General features: G+C 69.8%; 2 protein-coding genes across 3 annotated transcripts in view; both read right to left on the reverse strand.

Moving 5' to 3' along the window:
- The window catches only part of KMT2D (lysine methyltransferase 2D), a 30,680-nt gene extending 11,736 nt beyond the window's left edge, over positions 1–18,944 (reverse strand). Inside the window, exons 1-38 of one of the 2 annotated variants that reach the window (XM_082073765.1) lie at positions 18,820–18,944; positions 17,244–17,328; positions 17,049–17,163; positions 16,735–16,964; positions 16,540–16,640; positions 16,262–16,424; positions 15,976–16,141; positions 15,779–15,893; positions 15,541–15,707; positions 14,526–15,418; positions 14,140–14,274; positions 13,207–14,057; positions 12,894–13,007; positions 12,456–12,566; positions 12,247–12,351; positions 11,177–11,358; positions 10,926–11,090; positions 10,731–10,840; positions 10,586–10,633; positions 10,260–10,475; positions 10,043–10,186; positions 9,838–9,954; positions 8,790–8,917; positions 8,517–8,706; positions 7,963–8,037; positions 7,493–7,597; positions 6,800–6,970; positions 6,430–6,514; positions 6,085–6,329; positions 5,757–5,830; positions 5,629–5,679; positions 3,805–5,505; positions 3,410–3,586; positions 3,182–3,330; positions 944–2,985; positions 735–858; positions 552–639; positions 346–412 (exon numbers count right to left, since the gene is read on the reverse strand). In XM_082073765.1, the coding sequence (XP_081929891.1) occupies positions 346–412; positions 552–639; positions 735–858; positions 944–2,985; positions 3,182–3,330; positions 3,410–3,586; positions 3,805–5,505; positions 5,629–5,679; positions 5,757–5,830; positions 6,085–6,329; positions 6,430–6,514; positions 6,800–6,970; positions 7,493–7,597; positions 7,963–8,037; positions 8,517–8,706; positions 8,790–8,917; positions 9,838–9,954; positions 10,043–10,186; positions 10,260–10,475; positions 10,586–10,633; positions 10,731–10,840; positions 10,926–11,090; positions 11,177–11,358; positions 12,247–12,351; positions 12,456–12,566; positions 12,894–13,007; positions 13,207–14,057; positions 14,140–14,274; positions 14,526–15,418; positions 15,541–15,707; positions 15,779–15,893; positions 15,976–16,141; positions 16,262–16,424; positions 16,540–16,640; positions 16,735–16,964; positions 17,049–17,163; positions 17,244–17,295 (9,772 nt within the window). In that variant the 5' untranslated portion in view covers positions 17,296–17,328; positions 18,820–18,944. The remainder of the gene's footprint in view (positions 1–345; positions 413–551; positions 640–734; positions 859–943; positions 2,986–3,181; positions 3,331–3,409; positions 3,587–3,804; positions 5,506–5,628; positions 5,680–5,756; positions 5,831–6,084; positions 6,330–6,429; positions 6,515–6,799; positions 6,971–7,492; positions 7,598–7,962; positions 8,038–8,516; positions 8,707–8,789; positions 8,918–9,837; positions 9,955–10,042; positions 10,187–10,259; positions 10,476–10,585; positions 10,634–10,730; positions 10,841–10,925; positions 11,091–11,176; positions 11,359–12,246; positions 12,352–12,455; positions 12,567–12,893; positions 13,008–13,206; positions 14,058–14,139; positions 14,275–14,525; positions 15,419–15,540; positions 15,708–15,778; positions 15,894–15,975; positions 16,142–16,261; positions 16,425–16,539; positions 16,641–16,734; positions 16,965–17,048; positions 17,164–17,243; positions 17,329–18,819) is intronic. The other variant, XM_082073766.1, reaches the window with a different exon arrangement.
- A 1,168-nt stretch (positions 18,945–20,112) lies between these two features.
- Positions 20,113–21,389, reverse strand: RHEBL1 (RHEB like 1; the record flags this gene model as incomplete). Its single annotated transcript, XM_082073527.1, is given in 7 exon segments — positions 20,113–20,484; positions 20,559–20,597; positions 20,599–20,641; positions 20,717–20,890; positions 21,001–21,083; positions 21,168–21,235; positions 21,317–21,389. Coding segments are annotated over 7 exon segments (564 nt in total). The 3' UTR covers positions 20,113–20,400.
- Between the last annotated feature and the right edge of the window lie 883 nt (positions 21,390–22,272).

Below are 22,272 nucleotides of genomic sequence, written 5' to 3' on the forward strand. Positions count from 1 at the left end.
CCCCTCCCTCCACCTGCTGCCCCCGGGGCTGGGGACACAGCCCAGGGTACCACTGATCTGGTGCCAGCACATTACCGGCTCATGTCCCATCTATGACCCCCAGCGCCCCAAATCCCTACAGGGCTGCTCTGCATCCCCCATGCCAGCCTGGATGGACACCGGGGGTTGCCCAGCCCATGGGAAGGACCTTGAACTTGGCCTTGAACCTCAAGTTTTGCATGAGAAGGCTCGGATAAGCACAGCCCCAGCTCTGGAGCCAGCCTGGCCCTGCTCAGCCCAGCCTTCATGGGCAGAATGAGACCCCCCCGCCCCGGCTCCCAGTCCCCCGGCCACCTCGGTACTCACTGATGACGCCCTGCGCAAAGGTGGGGGGGTTGGGGCGAGCCTGGGTCGGGTCGGTGCTGCTCCGTTCCTGCCAGACAGAGCAGCATTGAGGACACACATCACACCATTCCCCATCCGGCATGTCCCCTCTCCCTGGGCTACCGTGACCCCCCCAGTGCGGTCCTGAGCCCCAAGGGACCCCCAATCCCACCCCGGACCACACTTACCTGCCCGCTCCCTGCCAGCAAGTGGTTCTGCATCTCGGACACGGCCGGGCCGCCCGAGAGCCGCTGGGCCAGCAGTGAAACCTGTTGTCTTTTGGGGGGGCGGGAAGAGCAGAAATGAGGGATGAGCCGGGGCCGAGGCGTCCTGCCCGCCCCCCAGCGTGCCCAGCGCCCCCCGCCCGTTACCTGTTCATGCCGGGGGCCACCCCGATGCTGCCCTGGGCCATCACCTTCTTGATGCCCTTCAGCGCCACCATCTTGGCCTTGGCAATGGGGTCCATGATGTCCTCAGCCGCAAACTTGTCCAGATCTGCTGGGAGAGGCAGCGGCCAGCGCTGCAGCGCGTTGTCCTACACCCTCAACAAAAGGACCCCAGACCCCCCCACGGCTCCCACCTGTGTCTGGAAAGAAGCTGTTGGCCAACTGCTGCTGCATGACGAGCTGGGGGGGCTTCAGGCCCAGCCCAGGGGGCTGCACCCCGGCCATCGGCTTCTGCACCAGCACCTGCTGCTGGCTCTGCTGCGGCTGCGCCAGCGCCACCTGCACGCCGGGGGACGCTGCCAGCACGTGGGGCTGCGCGGGGGCCATGCCCATGTGGGGGGCGAGCGCCGGGCCCTGCTGGGCTGTGCCGAGCCGCGGCGGCTGCGGCGGCATCAGCGGCGGCCTGGCCACCAGCCCCAGCTGCAGGGGGGGCTGGGGGGTGCCCAGGCGGGGCGGTTGCCCCTCGGGGGGCAGCAGTGGGTGCCCCGGGAGGTGGGGGGTGCTGCGGGGCAGCTGGGCTGACATCTGCTGTTTCTTCTGCAGCTCCTTCTTCTCGTGCTCCAGCAGGTCCTCGATGAGCAGCGGCAGCTCGCTGGCCACCAGCGAACTCTCCATCTTGTCCAGGTCGTCGGCCGGTGAGTGCCGGGCGCTGCCCAGGCCCAGGGATCCCCCGTCCAGCTCAAACTTCTCCAACAAGGGGTTGCCCTGGTTGCCCAGCTGGGCAGGGGCCAGCCCGCGGCCGGCGTACGGGTCCTTCTCCGGCGCGGGGACACCGGCGTGGCTGCCGGGAGCGAAATGCGCCAAGCCAAGGCGAGCCGGGCCGGCCCCGGGGCTCAGGAGGCTCTGGCCGGGTTTGAGGCTCAACCCCAGCGATGCCGAGATCTTATCCGTGCCCTGCAAAGCCTCCGACTTGACGGGGCCCGCGAGCTGCTCGGGGCCGCCGACGGTGAACTGGCAGGGCGAAGTTTTGAGGCAGCCGTCCTCCAGCTTGGGCTTGACGTCGGTGGGCAGCGAGCCGGCCTTCGCCTCCGCGCCGGCCGCCACAACGGCACCCGGCGGGCAGGGAGAGGGTCCCAAGCCCACCCTGGGCACCAGCGCGTCCTTGGGCACCCCCCGCTCCTCCACGGATGGGGCCATGGCATCTTTGCCGTCCCCGGGGCTGGGGAGCTTCAAGCCGGGCGCCAGCGGCTCCGTTTTGAGCTGGGCTTCGCGCTCGGCTTTCTCGTTGGCCGACTCGACCAGGCGAAGGTGCTCGTTGAAAATGTCCTTCTTGTCCCCGGTGTCCAGCTCGGGGTCGGTGTAGGCCAACAGGTCAAACTCGTCGCCGTTCAGCAGGTCGTCGAGGTGGGGATCTGCTGTCTCCAGGCTGTCCAGGTTGTCCAGGTCATCGTCCCCTTTTGCCACGTCCGGATCCAGGCTCAGGTTGGCCAAATCATCATCGTCTTCCAGATCCTTGTGAGAGCCAAAATCATCATCCAGATCGGGCTCCACTGGCACCTCACAGGGCAGACGCGTCCCCTCCAGGCTCAAGTGGCTTTTCCCTGGGGCGGGGGCCGGCGCGGGGTCCTGTGCGGGACTGTCCTTGCGCTCGTCGGGGCGCAGGGCCGAGCCGGAGGACAGCGGCCGCGGGGGGACGTGTGGCAGCTCCAGGCCGGGGGCTGGAAGCGGCTGGGGGGCGGTCGCTTTGCCGTGGGGCTGGTGGTGCGCGTTGCTCATCTCGGCTCCCTGCGGTGAAGCCGGCGGCACTGGGATCTTCTGCGGCTGCAGCGCTGGCGTGGGGAGCACCTGCATGGGCACGACGGGGGCGCAGAGAGCCTGGGGGGTTCCCTCCTCCCCGGGTAGGAAGAAGCGTGGCCGGGGCGCCTGGGGGGCAAAGGGGGAGCCCACCACACCCCCGGGTCCTTTCTGCACGTTGTGGCGCAGCTCGATGAAGGGGGCGCCCAGGGTGGCGGGTGATGCGGCCAGTGTTTCGGGGGGGGCCGGCAGGCGGGCCCCCAGGCTGCCCACGGGGGTGGCGGCGGCCGGGGGCACGAAGCGGGGGGTGCCGGGGAGCCGCAGGGCCGCGGCTGCCGCCTGCTGCTGCTGCCAGACGTGCTGCTGCTGCTGCTGCTGCGGGGCTGGCGCCGGGAAGACCCCCCCGCGGGGGTAGAAACTCTGGGGGGGTCCCACCGCTGCCCTGCAAGACACAGCGGTGTCAGAACCAGCTCGGCACCACCACAACACACCACACACAGCACCCCAGGGTGTCCTGACGCCACGGGGCACACTCAGCAACACCGCAGCCACCCTGTCGCCTTGGGTGAGCCCCACAAGCGACAGCTGGGGGGGATGTGCCCCACCAGGGTGAACCCCCCCCGGTTCTAGGCACTCACCTCCCGTTGATGTCCAGTGCTGCCGGCGTGGGGGCCGGCGGGGGCCGGGAGAGCCGCTCGTCCTGCCCGAACGCCGCCTGCACCATGACGGAGCCAGGCAGCTTCCTGGCACCGGCCGCGGTGCCCAGTGTCCCCAGGAGACCCTTGTCCTGGGAAAGGGGGAAAAGGGAGGTCAGCACCCGCTCTGCACCCCGGCCCCCCGGCAGAGCCGTTCCGCAGCTTGCCCACCTGTGGCGGTTGGTAGCCCGGGGCCATCGCCCGGCTGAGCTCGAAGGCTGCGCCGCCAGCCTCGGGGGTCCAGCCCGCCGGCGAGGGGGTGGCAGCCGCCGCTGCGTTCTCCTTCTCCTGCCGCAGGCTGTTGCGCTGCATCTGCTGCCTGATCAGCAGCTCGCGGAGCCGCTGGCGCTGCAGGGAACCGAGTGTTAGGACCCAGAGAAGGGACACTGGAACAAGACCAGACTGCGCTGACCTCCATCCCCACGCTGGGCGCCCGCAGCCCATCCATGGCGCTGCGGAAGACGCCGTGAGCAGAGCTGGGCTGTGCGTTCCACCGCCAACCACACAGATCCCTGTTCCCTCCTTGCACCCCGTCCCAAACGGCATCACCACCAGCCGCTCCTCACCTGCCGCTGCTTCTCCAGCTCCGACTGGCTCATGGTGCCAAGAGCCCCGTCCTGGCTTCCCGGCAGCTCCGCCAGCTCCCGGTTCGGGGGCACCGAGAGCCCCGCGGCCGCCTCCTCCCTCTTGTCGGCCGCCGGCCCCAGCGTGGCTCGGGGCAGGAAGGCGACGGAGCCGTCCGGCTGCTGCGGGGCGGCCGGGGGCTGCGGCAGCACCGAGGGCGGCCGCAGTGGCGAGAGGCTGTAGGTGTCGGCGGTGCCGGGAGCCAGCGGGCTGCCGGCCTGGTGGAAGCCAGGGGATGAGATGTAGGCCGAGCTCTGGGGCTTCCCGGGGCCGTAATGGCTGTTGATCCCGTGGGGCTGGTGGGACGGGGAGCCCTTGAGTGGCTCCGAGACAGCCGGGGGGAAGGTGAAGCGCATGGGGGGCTGGTTCCCCGAGAAGACGCTGGCGCCGGGGGAGCGGGAGAAGGGGGGCTGCTGCCCTCCCGCTGCCGCCTTGGCGTGGGGTTCAGCCCCCGGGGTGCCCCCGAAGCCCCCGCCGGCTGCCGGGCTGTGTGAGAGCGGCATTGACTTGAACCCCGGCTCCGGGATCTGGGGCCGGGGGGGTTTGTGCAGGGGGGTGAAGGGGTCCCGGGACTGGGGCCGGGAGGGCGGCTGTGAATAGGGGTCCGGGGACTGGAACCGGGGGGTGACGGGTGACTGGCAAAAGGCTTCGTTGGAGAGCGGCCGGGGGGTGAGCGGGGACTGCGAGCTGGACTGGGACTGGGGGCTGGCGGGGACGCGGGCAAAGGGCTCGGAGGGCAGGGAGCGGGGCGGGGGGGCGCAGCAGGACTCGGGGGGCGGCTGCGGCCGTGGCGTCAGCGGGGGCTGCGAGTAGGGGTCCGGGTAGGGCGACTGGCGGTAGAGCTCAGGGTGGCCGGGGGGGGAGGGGGCCAGCGGGTGGGGGTCGAGGGGCCGGTGCCCCAGCCCTGGGCTCTGCGGCTCCACCTGGGACACCCGGGGGGTCAGGGGGGCTTTGAACACGTCGGGCGCCTTCAGCTCCACAGCCGAAAGGTGGGGGCCGCCCGAGGAGTCCCCGTAGCCCATGGCAGGGGCGTAGCCGGGCGAGCAGACCCCCAGGCTACCCCCATCCTCCTTCTTCACCTCCAGGCCCTTCTTCTGCTCCCCAAAGGGCAGGGGAGAGAGCAAAGCCTCGGGGGGTCGGGCCCCGGGGCTCCCCGGCACCGAGAGGTTGTCCAAGGAGGGACAACGGGGCTTCAGGAAGGGGTCGGGGGTGCCGGGCTGGTGCCGGGGGGTGCCAGGGGATGTGGGGTGGAATTCAGGGGGCTGGGAGCCGGGGCCGGGGCGGGGGCCGGGCTGGGGCTGGCCGGGGAAGGGCTGGAAGGCAGCGCCCGCCGTGGGGCTCTGGCCCAGGGGCGAGGGGAAGCGCGGCTCCAGCGCGTAGGCGGGCGCCGCGCCGTAGGGATCGTGCGAAGGCACTTGGGCGGGGGACTGGGGCGGGAGCTTGAGGAAGAGCTCGCTAGGCGACTCCGGCCCCGCTCCGGCACCCGCTGGGGGCTTCAGGAAGCCCTCGGTGTCGCCGGGGGGGCTGCCGATGTAGACGGGCTGTGCCCCCGGCGGCACCGGGATCCGCAGGTGCAGCGAGGGCCGCTCGGGCTTGCGCAGTCCCTCCCCTTTGGTCTGCTTGTTGATCTGGCTCTCGGCCTGCTGCAGAGAGAGCGCGGCCGTCAGAGCCGCGGGACGCGCCTGCCCCGCGGGGCTGGGCGGGCAACGCCGCGACCGCCGGGGCTGCGCCGGGGCCACCGGGCACCTCCCCGCTGCAGCACGTACCTTCTGCACCTTGTTGATGCGATGAGCCGCCCGGTTATCTTTGGCCTTTTGCTAACGGAAACACGAAGCCAGCTGACTGGCAGCCCCGGCGCCCGGCCCCCCCGCCCCGGCGAGACCCCGGCACTCACCAAATAAGGGGCTTTGTCTGTGGCGGGAACCTTCCTCCAGAGCTTCATGATCTGTTTGCAGCGGCTCGACCAGTCTGGGAGTCCGGTAGGAGCAGATGAAGAGAACAACAGCATTAGCCCGCAACTGTCCCCCTCGTGTGTGGGGACACCCCCATGCCCAGGAGCTGGTGCTGAGCCACCCAGCACCGCAAAGAGCGGTTCAGTCCCACAGCCAAACCCTGTGCCAGAGCAGATGGGATTTCTCCTCCAAACAGGGGGCGTCACACTGCCCGCAGCTCCCCCCGCCCTCACCCCAAAGGGAGCACCCACAGCCCCCCCAGAACCCAACCTGGATAATCCTGCTTGAGGTTGGGGAAGTTCATGTTGGCGTAGAGGACGGGGGAGATGGTGGAGAGCTCGCCCAGCTCCTCGTCCTTCTCCCAGCGCTGCAGGCTGCGCTGGTTGTAGGACAGCCCGTCGCCTTCGCCCTCCGTCGTGGGCGTCGTGGGGGTCGAGGGGGTGGTGGCGGCCGAGCTGCTGGCCCAGGGGCTCTCGGGCTCGCAGTGGTCTGGGCTGAAGAAGCCACTCCGCTCCCTACGCGCAGGAGAAAGCGTCACAGGCCAGCAGTGTGAGGAAAGAAGGGGTCCCCCAACACCCTGGGGTGCACCCCGTCCGGCCCCAGCTCCCGCAGTACCTGCTGTCCAGGAACGGGGACTGGCAGACGCCCGAGTACGAGTCCAGCGAGACGGATCCGGAGAGCGAGCCCAGGGAAACGCTCCCTGCGAGGGAAGGAAGGGTAGAGCTGGGGCTCGCTCAATGCTGTGCCCACCCTGGGGGCTCCATCAGCCCTCACGCACCCCAAAACACTTCCCGCATTCTTCCCCAGAGCAACAGGAAAGACCCACAGTCCTGCACTGCAGGGACCAGCTCAGGCTCAATGAGAACACAGCACATTGGCTTTCCTAGGGCAGACACTGAGTCCTGCCCTCCTCTCCACAGCCTGAGACCCCCCCGTTCACCCCAATATCCGCGGCTCAGCTCGCGGCTGCGCCGCCTGCACCCACCCTGGAGATCCCCCTGCAGGAACGGCCGCTGCCCCCGGCCGGGGTCCTGCGCTGCGCCGCCGGCCTCCATCCCCGCAGCCACGCAGTTGAGGGGCTGCTCCCCCCGCTCTGCCGAGCCCAGCACGTCCTTGAACAGCTGCTGCACGTCTTTGCTCTCCATCTTGGGCAGCTCTGCAGGAGGAAAAGGAATAGAACTATAGAATCACTTCAGTTGGAAAAGCCCCTCAAGATCATCGAGTCCAACTGCCCTGCACCCCATGTCCTGAGAACCTCATGTCCGTCTGTCCAACCCTCCAGGGATGGTGACTCCAGCACTGCCCTGGGCAGCCTGTTCAATGCCCCACAGCCCTTTGGGGAAGAAATTGTTCCTAAATCCAACCTCAACCTCCCCTGGCGCAACTTGAGGCCGTTTCCTCTGCTCCTGGCGCTTGTTCCTGGGGAGCAGAGCCCGACCCCCCTGGCTCCAAGCTCCTTTCAGGCAGTTCAGAGATCAGAAGGTCTCCCCTCAGCTCCTGTTCTCCAGCTGAACCCCTCAGGTCCCTCAGCCGCTCCATCACACTCATGCTCCAGCCCCTCACCAGCTCCATTCCCTCCCCACACGAAGGCTGAACCGTCCCCGGCAGCATGTGCGACAAATCCCGCTGATGGGAAGTTGAACAGAAACCCACTCGCTCCCGCTCCAGGGGGTCTCACCTTCCGTGGGGATCTTGTCGAGGTCGGAGCTCAGCGCACACTCGCCCGGGCTGGCCGGTTTCTCGGTGTCCCCAGGGTCTGGGGAATCCTTCGGCTCATCGGGCCCTGCCAGGAACAATCAGCAGGTGCCCTCAGCACCCCCAGCCCCACCCCAGTGTTGGGGACCCCCAGCCCAGGACCCGCATGGAGCAGCCCCTCCTCGCCCCTCCAGTCCTCCAGGGCAGCACAGAGCGCCGCACCACGCGGGGGCGCTCTAGGCGCCATGCGATGGTTACGAGCGCCCGGGAACCACTCAGGGGAGACCATAGAGTTCCTCCTCCCATTTCCCGCTCTGCCTAGAGCGCACTGCCCAAGACAGAGCGGTTTGTCTCTATGGTTGTAGACGCTCTACGCAGCCTCTCGCAGGCCCCGCGGAGGACTGTCCGTCTGTCCGTCCCAGCCCAGCGGCACCGCGGGCTCCCGGGGCTCACCGAGGTCCTCGGCCTTCGTGTCGTCCTTGCCGTCATCATCGGGAGCGGCGGCGCTGCCATCGGTGCTGTCGTCCCCTGTGGGACACCAGGACTCACCGGGGCTGGAGTTGGGGGGAACCAGCACCCCCCAACCGCCCCTGGGGTCACCAGGAGCCCCAACAGCCCTCGGCGTCCTCCAACAACCCCAGAGGACCCCAAGAATCCCAGGGTCCTCCAGCAGCCCCCCTGCCCATGGCTGCCCCCAAACCCCCCACTTCCCCCACCAGGGACGGTGCACAGGGGGGAACCAGCACCCCCCAACCGCCCCCTGGGTCCCCAACCACCGCTGGGGTCACCAGGAGCCCCAACAGCCCTCAGTGTCCTCCAACAACCCCAGGGGACCCTAAGTCCTCCAACAACCCCAGGAGACCCGAAGTCCTCCAACAACCCCAGGGGACCCGAAGTCCTCCAACAACCCCAGGGGACCCGAAGTCCTCCAACAGCCTCCCCCGCCCATGGCTGCCCCCAAACCCCCCGCTTCCCCCCTCGGGGACGGTGCTCCCGGTCGCACTCACCTCGGGGGTGCATGGGGGTCTCCCTCCTGTCGAGGGGGACACCCTGCAGCGCCCCGGCCAGGCTGGGGTCCCCCTTGGCTCGGGGGGCGCCCTGGCCCAGGGAGGGGCGGGCGGCCCCGTCCCCCACGCCCCCCGCCGCCAGCAGCGCCTTCCGGCTCAGGTCCATCAGCGCCTTCCCAAAAAACGCCTCCTGCCAAAGTGGGGGCGGCCGTCAGGGTGTCACCAGTGTCCACCCCCACCCGGGACACCTCCATTTGCCCCCCGTCCGTCCACCTGCAGGTATGGAGGGAACATGTCCTCCAACTTGCTCTTCTTCCTTCCCCGGCGTTTCTTCTTCTCGTCCCCCCCTTCTGCTGAGCTGGGATCCACGCCGCCCTCGGCCGGGAGGTCCCCCAGAGCCCCTGCAACACGGCGTGTCACCCCAAAAGAGTTTGGGGCTGTTCCCGTGTCACGGGAAGGGCTTGGACATGGTGCTGTCACAGCACCATGGGGCACACCCTGCAGTCTCTCACCATCCAGAGAGGGGGAAAGGGGAAAGACATAAAAGAGAAAAGAAAAGGAAGGAGATGGGGAACCAGGAAGGAAGGGAGGGGGGAAACAAAGGGGGGGGGGGGGGGGGGGGAGGGAGGAAGGAAGGGCGGGGGGGGGAAGGAAGGAAAGAGAAGGGGGGGGAAAGGAAAGGAAAAGGAAAGAGGGGAAGGAGGGGAAGGAGGGGAAGGAGGGGAAGGAGGGGAAGGAGGGGAAGGAGGGGAAGGAGGGGAAGGAGGGGAAGGAGGGGAAGGAGGGGAAGGAGGGGAAGGAGGGGAAGGAGGGGAAGGAGGGGAAGGAGGGGAAGGAGGGGAAGGAGGGGAAGGAGGGGAAGGAGGGGAAGGAGGGGAAGGAGGGGAAGGAGGGGAAGGAGGGAAGAAAAAGGAGGAAGGGAGGAAGAAAGAGGAGGAAGGGAGGAAGAAAGAGGAGGAAGGGAGGAAGAAAGAGGAGGAAGGGAGGAAGAAAGAGGAGGAAGGGAGGAAGAAAGAGGAGGAAGGGAGGAAGGGAGGAAGGGAGGAAGGGAGGAAGGGAGGAAGGGAGGGGGGGAGGGGGGGAGGGGGGGAGGGGGGGAGGGGGGAGGGGGGGAGGGGGGGAAAAACGAAGGAAGGAAGCGGGGGGAAGGAAGGAAGGAAGGGGAGGAAGGAAGGAAGGAAGGGGAGGAAGGAAGGAAGGAAGGGGAGGAAGGAAGGAAGGAAGGGGAGGAAGGAAGGAAGGAAGGGGAGGAAGGAAGGAAGGAAGGGGGGGGCAAGAAGGAAGGAAGTGGGGGGCAAGAAAAGGTGTCACTGGGCCCTACCGTCCTCGGGGTGCCCCTCAGCGCTCAGCCCCTCGCGCCCCACTTCAGCCAGCACCACCGAGACCTTTTTCAGGCGGGTGTGGGACTTGCGCTGCCGCACCATGAAGCCGCCAATGCCTGGGGGGCAGAGGAAGGGGAGCTGGGGGGTCACAGTGGGGCTGGGGGGGTGGCTCCAGCCCTGGGGGTGGCCCAGGGTGACACTCACCGGGCCGGTAGGGTTTGCGCTTCCGTTTCTTGCTCTCCTCTGGGTCCTCCAGCCCCTTCCCCGAGTCCCCATCGGCCCCAATGTCGCGGTCGGGACTGGCCGGAGCCTCCAGCTTGATCTCGCACTCCATGTGCTCAACACCCACTGCCGGAGGAGGAACACCACGTTAACGGGGTCCCCTGGCACCCCCACACCGCACACCAACGGGAAAACGCACCTTCAGCTTTGAGCAGCTCCTCAGCGTCGAGGTCACCATCCTTCTTGTCATCGGGGCCCAGGGGGTCACCCCCCTCCAGCCCCCCGTCCCCGTTGAGGGCGCCCGGCCGGCCCTTGCGCTGCCGCCGCTTGTGCAGGGGCGAGAGGGAGAGGTTGCGCAGCACGGCCATGCCCGTCTCCGTCAGCCACACGCCCTCGAAGCGGAAATACTGGGGCTCTGTGGGGACAAACACGTGTTGGGGACAAACGCCAGCATTGGGGACAAACGCCAGCATTGGGGACCACCCCGGGGAGCCCGCAGCACTGACCCCGGCACCGATTACATACCCGGCTCTTTGGCCTTGATGGCGGCGATCTCCGGGGGAGGCGTGGGCACTGCAAAGGGAAGCGCAGACGGAAAGGTGAGTCCTTATGTTCCCCAAATGTTCCCCAAATGTCCCCCAATCCCCACAGGCTGTCCCTGGGCACTCACCAGCCGGTTTGACCACGTAGGGCTGGCAGGCGCTGCAGTCGAAGCCTTCATCCGCAGCCTGCTCCACCTCCTCCTCCGTCAAGAGGCTGTTGCACGCCGCATGCAGCCACCTACGGGTGGCCAGACACGTCACGCACCCCTCGGCCACCCCAAATACCAAACTCCCCCCCAAAACCGAGGGGCCGTGGTGCTCACCGATCGCAGTGCCGGCACTGGATGAGCAGGTCGTCCTCCACGTATTTTTGGCGGCAGAAGGGGCAGACGACCAGGCTGGCGCAGGGCGCGCAGTGGGTGTAGTTGTTCTGCCACTCGCAGTGGAAGCCGGGGGACGCCGCCCCGCACTGCACGCAGCACACGCACCTTTTTTGGGGGGGAGAAACCCAGGTCAGCGCCAGCCCTGAGACCTCGCGGAGCTCCCCTCGTGCTTCCCCCCCCTGCACACGCACCATTTGCACTTCCAGCCGCCCTTGGGGACGGTTTGCAGGGGGGGGTCCAGGCAGTAGGTGTGGTAGCTGATATCGCAGTCGTCGCAGAGCAGGAGGCGGGAGGGGTCGGAGGCTTTGCCGCACACCTCGCACACGATGCACTCCACGCAGCGCCAGCCCTTTAGCAGCATCACCTTTGTGATCTGGGGGAAGGTGAAGGGGGGTTGCTGAGCCCTGGGCACAGCCACAGTGGTCCCTGGGCTCAGTTTGGCCACAGGGGACACCTCAGGGCTTGGCATGGTCATGGGGGGACACCCCAGGGCTCAACACAGCCACGGGGGACACCCCAGGGCTTGGCAGGGCCATGGGGGACACCCCAGGGCTCAACACAGCTACGGGGAACACCTCAGGGCTTGGCATGGTCATGGGGGGACACCCCAGGGCTCAACACAGCCACGGGGGACTCCCCAGGGCTTGGCATGGCCATGGGGGACACCCCAGGGCTCAACACAGCTATGGGGGACACCTCAGGGCTTGGCAGGGCCATGGGGGACACCCCAGGGCTCAACACAGCCACGGGGGACACCTCAGGGTTTGGCATGGCCATGGGGGACACCCCAGGGCTCAACACAGCTACAGGGGACACCTCAGGGCTTGGCATGGCCATGGGGGACACCCCAGGGCTCAACACAGCCACGGGGGACACCCCAGGGCTTGGCATGGCCATGGGGGACACCCCAGGGCTCAACACAGCTACGGGGGACACCTCAGGGCTTGGCATGGCCATGGGGGACACCCCAGGGCTCAACACAGCCACGGGGGACACCCCAGGGCTTGGCATGGCCATGGGGGACACCCCAGGGCCCAACACAGCCACGGGGGACACCTCAGGGCTTGGCACAACTGCAAGGGACAGCCCAAGACTCAGCAGCAAATGCCACCCCCGGGCTCAGCACAACCACACGGACACGCTGGGCAGGACCTCGTGTGAGTGCCCCAAGGGACGTGACCTGGCCGCGTGGGTCCCCGAGGGGGACAGCACGGTCCCACCCGCCCAGCGCAGGGCCGGGGGACCCCGTCCCCTCCCTCACCTTGCTGTTGACGCAGTAGGGGTGGTAGCACTGGGAGCACTGGGAGCAGGCGAGGAGGTGGCCCTCGGCCCCGCGCCCGAAGCTGCCGCACACCACGCACATGTCCTGGGGAGAGAGGCCGTCAGAGGAGGCGGAGGGGGAACAGGAGTTGCAGGGGGGACAGATTCTGTCCCATCCCATCTGTCTGTCCATCCCACAGCACCCGTTACCTGCATGAGCACGAACTTGTCGGTGTTGGAGAAGAGAACGACCGTGTTCTGCATCGTGTCGTCGTCGTCCTCGTCCTCCTCCTTGCTGGGTGAGCTCTCCACGTCGGCAAGCTGGGGAGCAGAGCAGCAGGTCAGCACCCAGGACCCCCACCCTCCGTGCAGTTTTTGGGGGGCACCAGTCGCAGTTTGGTGCTGAACTGGGCAGGGGGCAGCTCTGCACCAACCCTATGGTTGTGGGGTGAAACCCCCAGACCCACGGCACAATCCCAGGCACTCTCCTCCCCCCGCAACCCCCACCCACCGCAAGGGCTCCCAAGCTTTTCCAAGGGCCCAGGATGGTGGGGAAGGGGACAGCGGAGACGCTCGGCTCTCAGTCCTGCCGCCTAACAGCTTGGGGACCCCCTCCGGCCCCCCACCTCTGCCCCAGCCCAGCCTTACTGCTAGGGTGTCAACGGACGAGGTGGTCGACTTCAGGCGCGCACGGCCCCGGCCCCGGCCCCCATGGGACCCACCTCGGGGGCGTCTCCTCCCCGGGAAGCTGCTGCTGCGACCCTAAGGCCAAGGGGAGAAGGGGAGTTACAGCAACCGGGGGAGACCCAGCCGGCCCCCCGCCGCGCATCCCGGCTGGGCAGGGGCAGCGGAGAACAGCCCCATCCCACCCCAGCACGCACTCAGCCCTCGCCCACTCGCCGCAGGGGCAGGGAGGGTGGTGGGTCCCTCCCGCATTGGGGCTGGGGGGGTCCCCCAATACCTGCTTGACACGGGAACGCCCCGGGGAGCTGCGCCGCCGGCTCTTGTCCCCGTCCCCTTTGGCGGCTGGCTCGAAGAGCAGCGAGTCGTCGGTCTCGGCGCCCAGCGGCAGCGACGCAGCGTCCTCCTTCTGCAGGCTGGCGTCGGCCAAGGCCGGGCCCAGCTCGAGGGACAGCGACCCCCCACCCTCGGGGTCCGGGGACCCCAGCAGCGGCTCCGAGCCAGGGAAGCTGCTGCTCGTGTCCCCCTGGCTCAGATTGGAGATCTCGTTGAGGATGTCGGGCCGGGGACGCAGGGTGGGGGGCTCGGGACCCGCCTCGTCCCCACGCCCCAGCAGCTTCTCCCCAGCAGCGCAAACCTCCATGGGGGTGTCGGGGCCCAGCTCCTCTGGCTCCAGCAGTAAAGGGGACCCCTTGGCTTCGGGGTCCCCCCCAGCCCGGCCTTCTTCCAGCGCATCCTCCTCACTCAGCGGTGGGGAGCTCCCGCTCGTGCCCTCCCGCTCCAACCTCGGTGCCTCTTCCTCCTCCTCTTCCTCCTCCTCAGGCAGGCCCGGGAAGGGCCCCAGCTCTGGGGCCGGGCTGGCGTGGGGGGCGGCTCCGGGGGGGCTGGCTGGTGACTCCCCCTCGCCCCCGGCCATCTCCATCTCCTCATCCTCCAGGGGCTCGGTGGGGGCCGGGGCGCAGACAGGAGAGCCCAAGGGGGGCGGTGGGGAACCGGGGGGCTCAGTGTCCATGGCGGTGCTGGGGCTGCTGGGGGGCTCGGGCAGGGCTGGGGGGCGCAGCTCGGGCACTTCATCCTCCTTGGTGTCAGGTGATGGCTCTCGGGGGAGGACGGGCGAGACAGCGCGGAGATCTGGGGGTGGGAAAGGAGGGGATGGTGGTGACACTGCAACCCCAAGAAACCCCCCCTGGCCCCAGCGTGTCCTCAGCCTTACCTGGGGGAGCTGGGGGTGGCGGTGCCGTCTCGGGGGGCAGCAAGGGCTCCGGCTCCAGCTCCATCTCCTCTTCGGGGGGCACCGCTGGGGCCAGGGCTGGCGCTTCCTCTGCCACAGCCACCTCAGGGATGAGACCTGTAGGACAGGGCACAGGTGAAGGGGGCTGTGGGGGTCCCCTCACCCCCTGCACTGCTTGGAGAGGCAACAAGCATCGCCCCAGGACCCCCCACGTACCCCCAAAGTGGGGCATTGAAGCACGAAACCAAGGTCAGCACGCAGAGCCTCAGACAAGACCAGCGCCGGGAGAGGACCCAGGTGTGGGACCCCCGCACCCATGGGAGACAGACAGAGGAGAAAAGGGACAGACCCAGAGATCCGCCATTCACCTGGTGGCGTGGGGTCCTCCTCGGGGGGCGGCTCGCTGGGGAGCGGCTCTTCGGGGGACAGCTCGGCAGGGGGAAGCTCCTCGAGGGGCAGCTCGTCCAGGGGGCGTTTGTTGGTATGCAGCTCATCGGGGGGCAGCGCGTCAAGGGGCAGCTCGTCAGGAGGCGGCTCGTCGCGGGGAGACTTATCGAGGGGCCGCTCGTCAGGGGGTGATTTGTCAAGGGGCAGCTCGCTGGGGGTCAATTTGTCAAGGGGCAACTCGTCGGGGGGCGATTTGTCAAGGGGCAACTCGTCGGGGGGTGATTTGCCAAGGGGCAACTCGTCGGGGGGCGATTTGCCAAGGGGTGGCTCATCAAGCGGCAGCTCGTCCGGGGGCAACTTCTCGAGCAGTTGCTTATCGGGGGGCAGCTCGTTAAGGGGAGGTACGTCAAGGGGTTGCTCGTTGGGGGGCAGCTGCTCGAGGGGGGCTCCATCAAGAGGTGGCTTGTCAAGAGATGGTCTCTCAAGGGGCAACTCATCAGGGGGTGGCTTGTCATGGGACAGCATGAGAGGAGGGGGCTCCTCGGAGGGCTGCATGAGAGAAGGGGGCTCCTCAGGGGGCTGCACGAGAGGAGGGGGCTCCATGAGAGGAGGGGGCTCCTCGGAGGGCTCCACGACAGGAGGGGGTTCCTCGGGGGGCTGCACATCGGGGGGCAACTCATCAGGAAGTGGCTTGTCGAGGGGCAGTTCATCAGGGGGCAGCTCCGCAGGGCTCGGTTTGCCAGGAGGAGACCCCCCAGTGCCCAGGGGTCCCTCCCTGGGATCCCCCCCAGGCTGCGGCTTCTCGTTGCACCCCACGGGCTCCGGCGAGGGGACGGGCACGTCCGTCGGTTCGCTGCAGTTGGGGCACGTCAACCTGGATGGGGGGAGCAAGTGAGGGGGGCAAGGCTCAGACCACCCCATCCCCACGGCCACGGGACACGGCCTCCCGGTCACCCGCGCGAAGCCCCCGAAAGCGGCCCCCCCATCCCCACTCACGTCTGGGCAGGGGGGTCTGGCTGTGGCGCGTGTGCCGGTGTCCCACAAGCGTCCTGGGCGCTGCGGTGCTGCTGGCAGCCCTGGCACAGCGAGTAGCTCTGGTACCACTGGCAGGCAGGGCCGAGCTCTGCCGGGCGCCGGCCACAGTCCGAACAGACGCGGCAGTTCTGGGGGGGCAGAGGCACGTCATGGGGGGCCAGGTACCCCCCTGCACCCCCTTAGCAGGAGCAGGACAAACCTTGCACTTCCAGGAGTCGGTGGGGAGGCTCTCGATGGCCGGCTCCATGCAGAAGGTGTGGTAGCCCTTGTCGCACGCCTCGCACACCAGCATCATGGAGTCCTGGCCGGGCTGCCTGCAGCGGCAAGGGGGTGAGGGCTGCGTCCCCATCCCGTATGTCCCTTGTTGTCCCCCCGGCCATGGGGACAGGGACTCACCTGCAGGTTTGGCACACTTTGCACTCGGGGCACTGCCAGCCCGAGCGCTTGCGAGGCGTCAGGGCGACATCCAGGCAGCCCCCGTGGTAGTGCTGCCCACAGCCCGTGCAGAAAACCAGGTCCCGCAGGTCACCCGGCCCATCGCACACCGAGCACCGGGCGTCCTCTGCGTAAGGGGAGCGGGGGGGCAGCCGTCAGAGCCACCCCCGCGCTGGATTCTGCCCCTCTGGGACCCTCCTCCAGCACAGGAGGGGCCCCAGCACCCATTCCCAGAGCCCGTACGCACCCATCTGCAGGGCCTCGGCCAGGTGCTGGGGACACAGCAGCCGCAGCGTCTTCATGGACTGGAAGCAGCCGCTGGCAGCGGCGCAGGGGAAGTGGTAGAGCCGGGGGCAACCGGCCGCCCGGCACGGGATGGTGGCCCCCAGCCGCTGACAGTGTTCACATTTCTGGAAGCGGAGCAGCGCGGTGGGGTCAGAGATGATGCCCGTGGTGAGGCCAAGCACCCAGCACCCCTCAGGACCCAACACAGCCCCCACCAACCGCCCCCCGGGACCCACTCACCTGTGAGATCCCTGAGAAAACAGCTCTGACCACGCCGGCCGTCCCCGCCGCCTCCTGCCCCACAGACCAGGCTGCGCACCAGCGGTGGACCCAGCAGTGCCCTGCGGGGAGGGGGCGTCAGGTACAGAACCTCCTAACCCAGGCAGGACACCCAGAGCAGAGGGACGGGGACCCCAGTGCCGCAACCGCTCTCACCTGTTGGCTCGAAGAGCTGCACCGGAGTCACCCGCTCGGAGAAGCCGATCTGCGCCAGGTCATCGCCCACCGGCTCCAGCTCCAGCGGGGGGTGGCCAGGACCCCCAGGGGGGTTGTGCCCCACCAGCTGCTCGGGCCAGTCAGGCGTCGGCTCGAAGCGCTGCAGCTCCTGCTGCCCGTGCGGGCTCCAGTCCCCACAGTTGCAGAGGGCGCAGCGGCGGGCCGGCGCGCTGCGAGACGGACCGGGGGGTCAGAGATACTCAGGACAACCCCCGCCGGCTCCGTGCCGCCCCCCCGCGCCCGCGCAGCCTCACCTGGGTCCCTTTGTGTCCATGCTCTCCAACTCCGGCCCCGCGGAGGCTCCTTCGGGGAGTTTCAGGGGGTCCCCCTCCGCGCTGCCCATCTCCTCCAAGGCCACGGCCCGATCGGCTGCCGGGACAGCAGCTGTCAGCCACTGCGGGGGGGACACGAGCACCCAGCGCCCCCCCAGCCCTCCGCCCTGGGCTCACCTGGCGCATCCGCATCCTTCTCCTCGCTGCCGGGCGGCTTCTGTTCGTCCATCCTGCCTTCGGCGTCCCTCGGGGGGGCCCGCGGCTGTAGGGGGGCGAGATCTCTCAGCACAGTTCCACGGGGGCCCTTCCCCGGCCCCCCACAGCTCCCTATGACCCCCCACCCAAAGGCCAGGGCAGCCCCCCCCGGCTGCTCCTCCTGAGGGGGGTTTGTGGGGTCTCAGTGTCTCTCCCCACGTGCTGTGAGCGGGGGGTTCCCCGGGGGGGGTCCATGAGCCCCTGTGCCCCACAGTGGGGATGGTTCTCCCCACTCCCCGTCACCCGCCAGACCCCCAGTCCCTCAACAAGGCGGGGTGGGGGGGGACACAGCACAGTGACACCCCAGGGCAGCTGCTCCCCACCGGCAAGGCCACGTGGGGGCCAGCGGTGCGTGACTCCAAATGAACACAGGGAGGGGGACCCCAGCTCCGCAGCACCCAGGAGGTCACCAGGACCCCCCCAGAGTCACCCGGATCCCAGAGCAGCGGCAGCACAGGCTCTGCGGGGAGGGAAGCGCCCCCGGTGCCTCCCGCCGTGGGGCTGAGTGGGATTCGGGGTGCAGTGACAGAGCACGGCCCCCCATTGGCACCCAGGCCCTGCCCGTGCCTCAGTTTCCCCAGGGCCAGCATCAACCCGGCTGAGCCCCCGCAGCGCTGGGGGGTCCCGGGACAGATGTGGGGGGGAGGTCACCCCCAGCCCACCACAGCCAAAGCCCTGGGGGGCCGTACCCCCATCTCTTCCCGTGCACCCCAAGGGGAACCCAAACGGCTGCAGGGGGAGATGATGGAGACCCCAAACCCGAGCGCACGCCACGTGTGGGGGAGCCACACCGACCCCCCCACGGGGGCACCGGGAGGGGCGCACTAGGGCAGCCCCCGGCCCCCCAAAACCGCGCTGCCCCCGCCCCGAGGCGTCCCGAGGGTTCGGGAGGAGCCCCCCGGTCCCGACACGGGGGTTCTGGGGCCGCCATCCCCCCAGCAAATCCCCTCCGGTTCCCCGGTAATCCCGAGGGGATTAGGGCCGCCCCGGGGCGGCTGCGCCCTCCCCGGAAGGGCCCGGGGGGGTCGGCAGAGGGGCCCGGCCGGCCCGGCCCGCGCCCCCGGGGGGCAGGAGCCCCGCGCGGGGCCGCCCCCCCTCCCCGGTGCCCCCGGGCCGCGCTGCCCCCTCCCCCGTGTCCCCGGAGGAACCGGGCCCGCCAGGCCCCGTGCCCCGACCCGCCGCGGCCTACCCCGGCACCGGCCCCGGGGCCCCGGAGCGCCGGGCCCGGCCGTACCCGCGCTCAGGCGGCGGCGCGGCGGCCCGGGCCCCGCCGGCTCCCCGGGCGGCGGAGCAGCGCCGGTACCGGACACAAAGGGAGCCGGGGGCCGCGCTCCGGGCCCGGGGAGGCCTGGCCGGGAGGAGGCGGCGGCGCGGCCCGGCAGAGGCGGCGCGGCCCGGGGCCGAACACGGGGCCTCTCCCTTCCGGGGCCGCGGGGCCCGGGCCCGAACGCGCGGGAGCCCCGGCGGGACCGCCCCCCGCCCCCCGGCCGGCTCTTACCCCCGCGGCCGCCCTACGCCGACGGGCCTCGGGGCGCGGGGCGGACGGTGCTCCCCGGCGCGGCCATTTCCAGAGGAAAGTAGGTCCCGCCGCCCGCCCCCGCCCCGCCCCGTCCGCCCGCCCGCCCCGCCGGGGCCGCCGCGCTGCGCCCTGGGGGCCGCGGCCGGGGGGCGCCGCGCCCGCACTACTTGGCGGCAGGGGCTCGGGCGGAGGGAGACGGTGCGCGGCGGGAGCTGCGGCCACGGGGGGTGTGACGGCGCGGGCCGCAGCGCACGCTGCCGGGAGGGATCCCTCCGCGACGCTTAACCCCGCCGGCGCCGGGGCGGGCGGCGCGCACGTGGGCACGGCGGGGCGGAACCGGGAACGGCGGCGGCTCCGCCCCCTCCCGCCCCGGTGGCCGCCAGGAGCGCTCCGCGCGCGGTCCCGCTGGCCCCATGGGCTCCTGTGCCCCACGGCACCCGGGTACCGCTGGGCTACGACCCTGCCCTACGCGTGCGGCAGCGCCAGGTGCCCGCGGCCGGTCCCGGTACCGGGCAGCCGGGAGACCCCTCACTTGCCCACCCTGCACCCCGTGGACCCCCAGCCCTAAGCGGGGACACACGCGGGCCGGCAGCCCCGAGCAGGTCACCCGCGCACCGGGCGGGACGGCGGCTCCGGGCTCGGGTCAGCCCGCCTGGCCGGGACCCCGCTCTTGCGGGACGGGGGGGGCCGGAAAGTGGTCCCACCCCCCCGATCACTGCCAGGGACCCCGGCCCCAGGACCCCCGGCAGGGCCAGGACAGCCCCGGGGGGACGGGACACTGGGGGCACAGCCCACTGGCTGCAACATCCCAGGTTCCACTGCCCCCATCCCAACACTGACACGGGGGCATAGAGCAACCCCCCCAACACCCCACTTCCCTCCTCAGCAGCTCCTCTCTAACAACGTAATTGAGTAATTAGCAGTAATTAGCTCAGCTGGATGGAGATAAGCCACACGGGGAACCGCAGCCAGGCCAGGCACCCGGGCTGTGCAGAGCCCCCCCATAATCCCCAGCCCACTGTGGGGTGGGGGCTGGGGCTGCAGACCCCCCCACCCCAGTTCCAGTGCCAGCCCCAAGGCACCCAGCCCCCCATTCAGGGCTGGGGGGCACCCTGTGCTGCCCCCCACATGCTGCCTCACCTTCTCCCCGCCACTACAGGGCGGGAGCCGCCCCCCCAGCCCAGGCTCCGAGGGGGTTCACAGCCAAAACAACGTTTAATTGTTCCAGCCCCGCAGCCCTGACTCCCACGAGCGGCGGCTGCCAGCGCGGCACAGCCGGCCCGCAGCCCCGCACGGAACAACACCCGCATTCAGCCCCGCTCCCCGCGCCCAGGGCGGCCCCACCGCGTCCTTGCGCGTGTGGGGGGGACGGCAGCTCCGAGCAGGGGGCGCCCCCCAGCTGGGATGGGACCCCTGCCCCACTCCCAGCCATTTGTGAGCCCCCCAGCCTGTGCAAACGAGCAGTCCCATACAACAGCAGGACCACATGGCCCCAGAGCCCCAAAGCCACCGGCGTGCACGGGGGTCGGTCCGATCCCGGGGGTCTCCCCCAGGCAGGGCTCACATCAGGCAGCAGCTGTTTGATCCGCAGTTGTCTACCCGGTCAATCTCCTCAATGATCTTCAAGAAGATCCCCTGGGTCACCTGGGGACAAGGGGACATGAGCTCCTGTGACCCCACTCCCAGCCCACAGCCAGGGTACGTCACCTGCCCCACACCTGGCTCTCCTTTGCCGAGGACTCGAGGAAGATGGCCCCCCCACGACTTCAGCTTCTTCCCTTCATCTGTCTTCACCTTCCGGCTGGGGACACAGAGGACAGGCAGGATGGGCCACCAGGTCCCCGGGGCAGGGCGGGACCCCCAGAACCCTCCTTACCTCCGCAGGGCCAGCTCTGCCTTGTTCCCCACCAGCACCACGGGCATGCTATGGCCATGGGGAGAGCGAGGGCCTGGCCTCCCCCGGGCCCCCCTCCCCAGGAGGGAGGGCACCCACCGCATCTTCCCTTGGCTCTTGTACAGCTTATTGTGAAGCATCTTCACCACCTGGAAGCTGTGGGGAGAAGGGGAGCTCTGGGCACTGCCCCCCTCTGGGGTCCCCCCCAAGGGCACTCAGCCCTGAGGACATGGGGACAGCCCAGAGAGGGTGGTTGGCCCCCTCACCTCCGCAGGGAGGTCACCGAGTACACCAGGATGTAGCCGTGGATGCTGATGACAAACAAGTGTGGCAGGATGGTGTATTCATCCTGGGGAGGGCAGGACCAGTGCCGGGGGTGACACCGGGGCCAGCAGCCCCCAGCCCCTTCCCCAGGTCCTGCCCCCAGCGTTACCTGCCCAGCTGTGCCCACCAGCTGCAGCTGGAACTCGTCCTTGCCCACCACCACCACCTTGTTGTAGGCTGTGGAGATGGCACCACATTAACGGGGCTGCCCGGGACTCCTGCCTCCCCACAGCCCGCCCAGGGAACAGCGTCCCCCACCCCCCCGGGGGTGCCTCAGCCCCTGGTATATGGCTTTGGGGCACAGCCCAGAGGGGGGGACACACGTCCTCATCACCCACCCGTGGAAGGCACCGCCCCCCCCGCCAACTTACTGCTCTCCACCGTGGGCTTGTAACACTCCAAGAACTGGTGGGCCAGGGAGGTTTTGCCTGGGGCGGGGGGGGAGGAGCGCAGGGCTGGGGGCCGGGTGGCAGCATCGCCCCGGCAGGGGACGGAGCCTCACCGGGGGAAGGGAACCGGCCCGGTGCCCCGCGTTCACCGCCCCGTCGAGTGGTGCAGAGGACCCGGCGTGATGGGGGTTCCCGGGGTGCGTGCCCAGGCTGAGCACGGCCCCACAGCTCCCACCCGCGGTGGGAACCGGCGTGCTCTGAGTCCACGGCGACGAGAGGCACCCACGAGAGGTTCGCACAGCCCCCCCGCCCGGTGCACCCCCTACCCCGGCAGTGCCCTGGGGAGCAGCCCCACTGGCCAGAGAACACCTCCTCTTCCCCAGCCCCCCCGCACTGACCCACGGCCGGGCACCCGTGATGAGCACTTTGCGGTGCCGCACCAGCGGCACGGCCCACGCCGCGGCCGGGCAGTGCGGGCGGGCGCGGCACACGCCGCTATAAACCGCCCGCTATAAACCGTGTCGCCGCCACTACACCGGCGGCCCCACGTGACCACAACACCTCCCTCCCGCCCTCTCCCATTGGCCACGCTTGGCGGCAGGGGCGGGGCGCGGGGGCGGCGCAGGCGCGCTGGCCGCCGCGGCTCCATTCATGAAAACGGAGGGAACGGTCGGGGCCACGTGGTGGCCGCACACCTGAGCGGGCCCGGGGGGGTCCCCGCGTCCTCCCCCCGCGCCTCGGCCCGGGGACCCCCAGGGACACCCGTGACCCCCGGGGTCCGCACCGCGGCCTCCCCCAGCCCCTGGGACCCCCAGCCCCACGGGG

This window comes from Streptopelia decaocto (assembly GCF_964273445.1).
Source record: "Streptopelia decaocto genome assembly, chromosome: 27".
NCBI classification, from domain to species: Eukaryota; Metazoa; Chordata; class Aves; order Columbiformes; family Columbidae; genus Streptopelia; species Streptopelia decaocto.